Source organism: Notothenia coriiceps, unplaced genomic scaffold, assembly GCF_000735185.1.
Source record: "Notothenia coriiceps isolate Sejong01 unplaced genomic scaffold, NC01 NC01_scaffold00000339, whole genome shotgun sequence".
In the NCBI taxonomy this organism is placed as follows: domain Eukaryota; kingdom Metazoa; phylum Chordata; class Actinopteri; order Perciformes; family Nototheniidae; genus Notothenia; species Notothenia coriiceps.
In genome coordinates this window covers 4,073,410-4,075,018 of record NW_011333040.1, presented here as the reverse complement: position 1 = coordinate 4,075,018, position 1,609 = coordinate 4,073,410, and the positions used below count along the sequence as shown (strand labels likewise).

General features: G+C 42.2%; 1 protein-coding gene across 1 annotated transcript in view; it reads right to left on the bottom strand.

Moving 5' to 3' along the window:
• The window catches only part of LOC104950237 (solute carrier family 25 member 38-B-like), a 3,793-nt gene extending 3,233 nt beyond the window's left edge, over positions 1 to 560 (bottom strand). The window contains exon 1 of the mRNA XM_010776728.1: positions 543 to 560. Coding sequence (XP_010775030.1) covers positions 543 to 560 — 18 coding nt within the window. The remainder of the gene's footprint in view (positions 1 to 542) is intronic.
• Between the last annotated feature and the right edge of the window lie 1,049 nt (positions 561 to 1,609).

Here is a 1,609-nt window from a genome sequence, read left to right as displayed (position 1 = left end):
GATCTCCTCTAGAGCAGTGATGTTTTGGGGCTGTCGCTGGGCAACACAGACTTTCAACTCCCTCCAAAGATTTTCTATGGGGTTGAGATCTGGAGACTGGCTAGGCCACTCCAGGACCTTGACCAGGACCACATGACTTCCCTCGCTGTCATCTCACACAAACTTTTTTAGAGACCAACATTTATTCAGCACTTGAATGCAGCTTTTACTTTTATTTAATAGAGAACAATGTGTGTAAAGGAAGCCAGAACAATGGTTAAATAATTGATCTGGTTTAAGCTATTAGTGAATTGTACAACTCTTAGGACCTAATGATTTAACTGAGGGCTATTCAAGTGTTTGTCCTTGGATGTTGAATTGCTGATTTAAAGACTCGTTTTCAAAGATAAGTCCATGGCAAAAATATTTCTTATTAATATTTCTTTAAACTTTTCCTGGAGGCTTTATACTTTGGCGCTTATTTTACTACATCACCTTACTATGTGCTCCTTTCCTGCTGTCACAATTAGAGACAGTTGTTCCTACTTGGAAAAAACTCACACCTTAGTGTTCTGATGCATGAAGTAATATTATTGTAATGATACTGGTCATGCAGTGTCATTGCCCCTAGACAGTGGCTCCTGGCTCTATCCTTCAGTCTCTTTTTCCTCTATTCCTGCTCCCATTTTTCTCCATGTCCTCTCGCCTTCCTCCATCTCTCCTCCAAACATGGAGCTTCTACTTTGAGCTCCTTCAACCCCCTGAAGACAGACAGACATGGAGGGAAGCAGGCTTTGGGGGATGCGGGGGATGATGGGGGATGGAGGAGAGGGTGTGAAGAACAGTATTGCCAGAATTACCTCACTTCAACAAACACACACACACACACACACACACACACACACACACACACACACACACACACACACACACACACACACACACACACACACACACACACACACACACACACACGAGAACCCGCTCTATAACCACCCCACTGGCACACACCGCAGCCGGACTCTCCCCCAAAACCCCCTCTGTGCTTTAAATGGCGTAATTTTATTTGCATAATGTCAGCTCTGCGCACACACACACACACACACACACACACACACACACACACACACACACACACACACACACACACACACACTCCTGACATGTTTTAATAGGCAGGATAATTGAATACGGTTTTCCCACTAGTGCCCTGAAGGGTCTATCTGTATATTCTGCAGAGGATCAGCGCTCCATACGTTTACTTAGTCAAATAGGATCACATTTGCCGCGAGATGAACTGTTAATCATAGACTTCAAAGGTTAATGAACTCGCGCTTGTTTTTTTTTATAGAAGATGGAGAGAGGTAACATCCTGTCACAAAGATGGAAAATAAAAACTAGCAGCCTCGTATCAAAGTTGCGTCTGTATCTTTTTTATAAAACAATCCAGGACTAATTAAAAAAAGAAAAAACCTTCTAATGAAAAAGAGCAAAGATAATGAGAGTAATGCTTGAAGTGGAAATCAACGTGACATTTTCCCAAGTGTAATTTCTTTCCTAATTATTACTAGGATACAGCTTAATAAGAGAGACTGAATGGATGTCTGCGCCTTGTTCAGGGCAACATAAT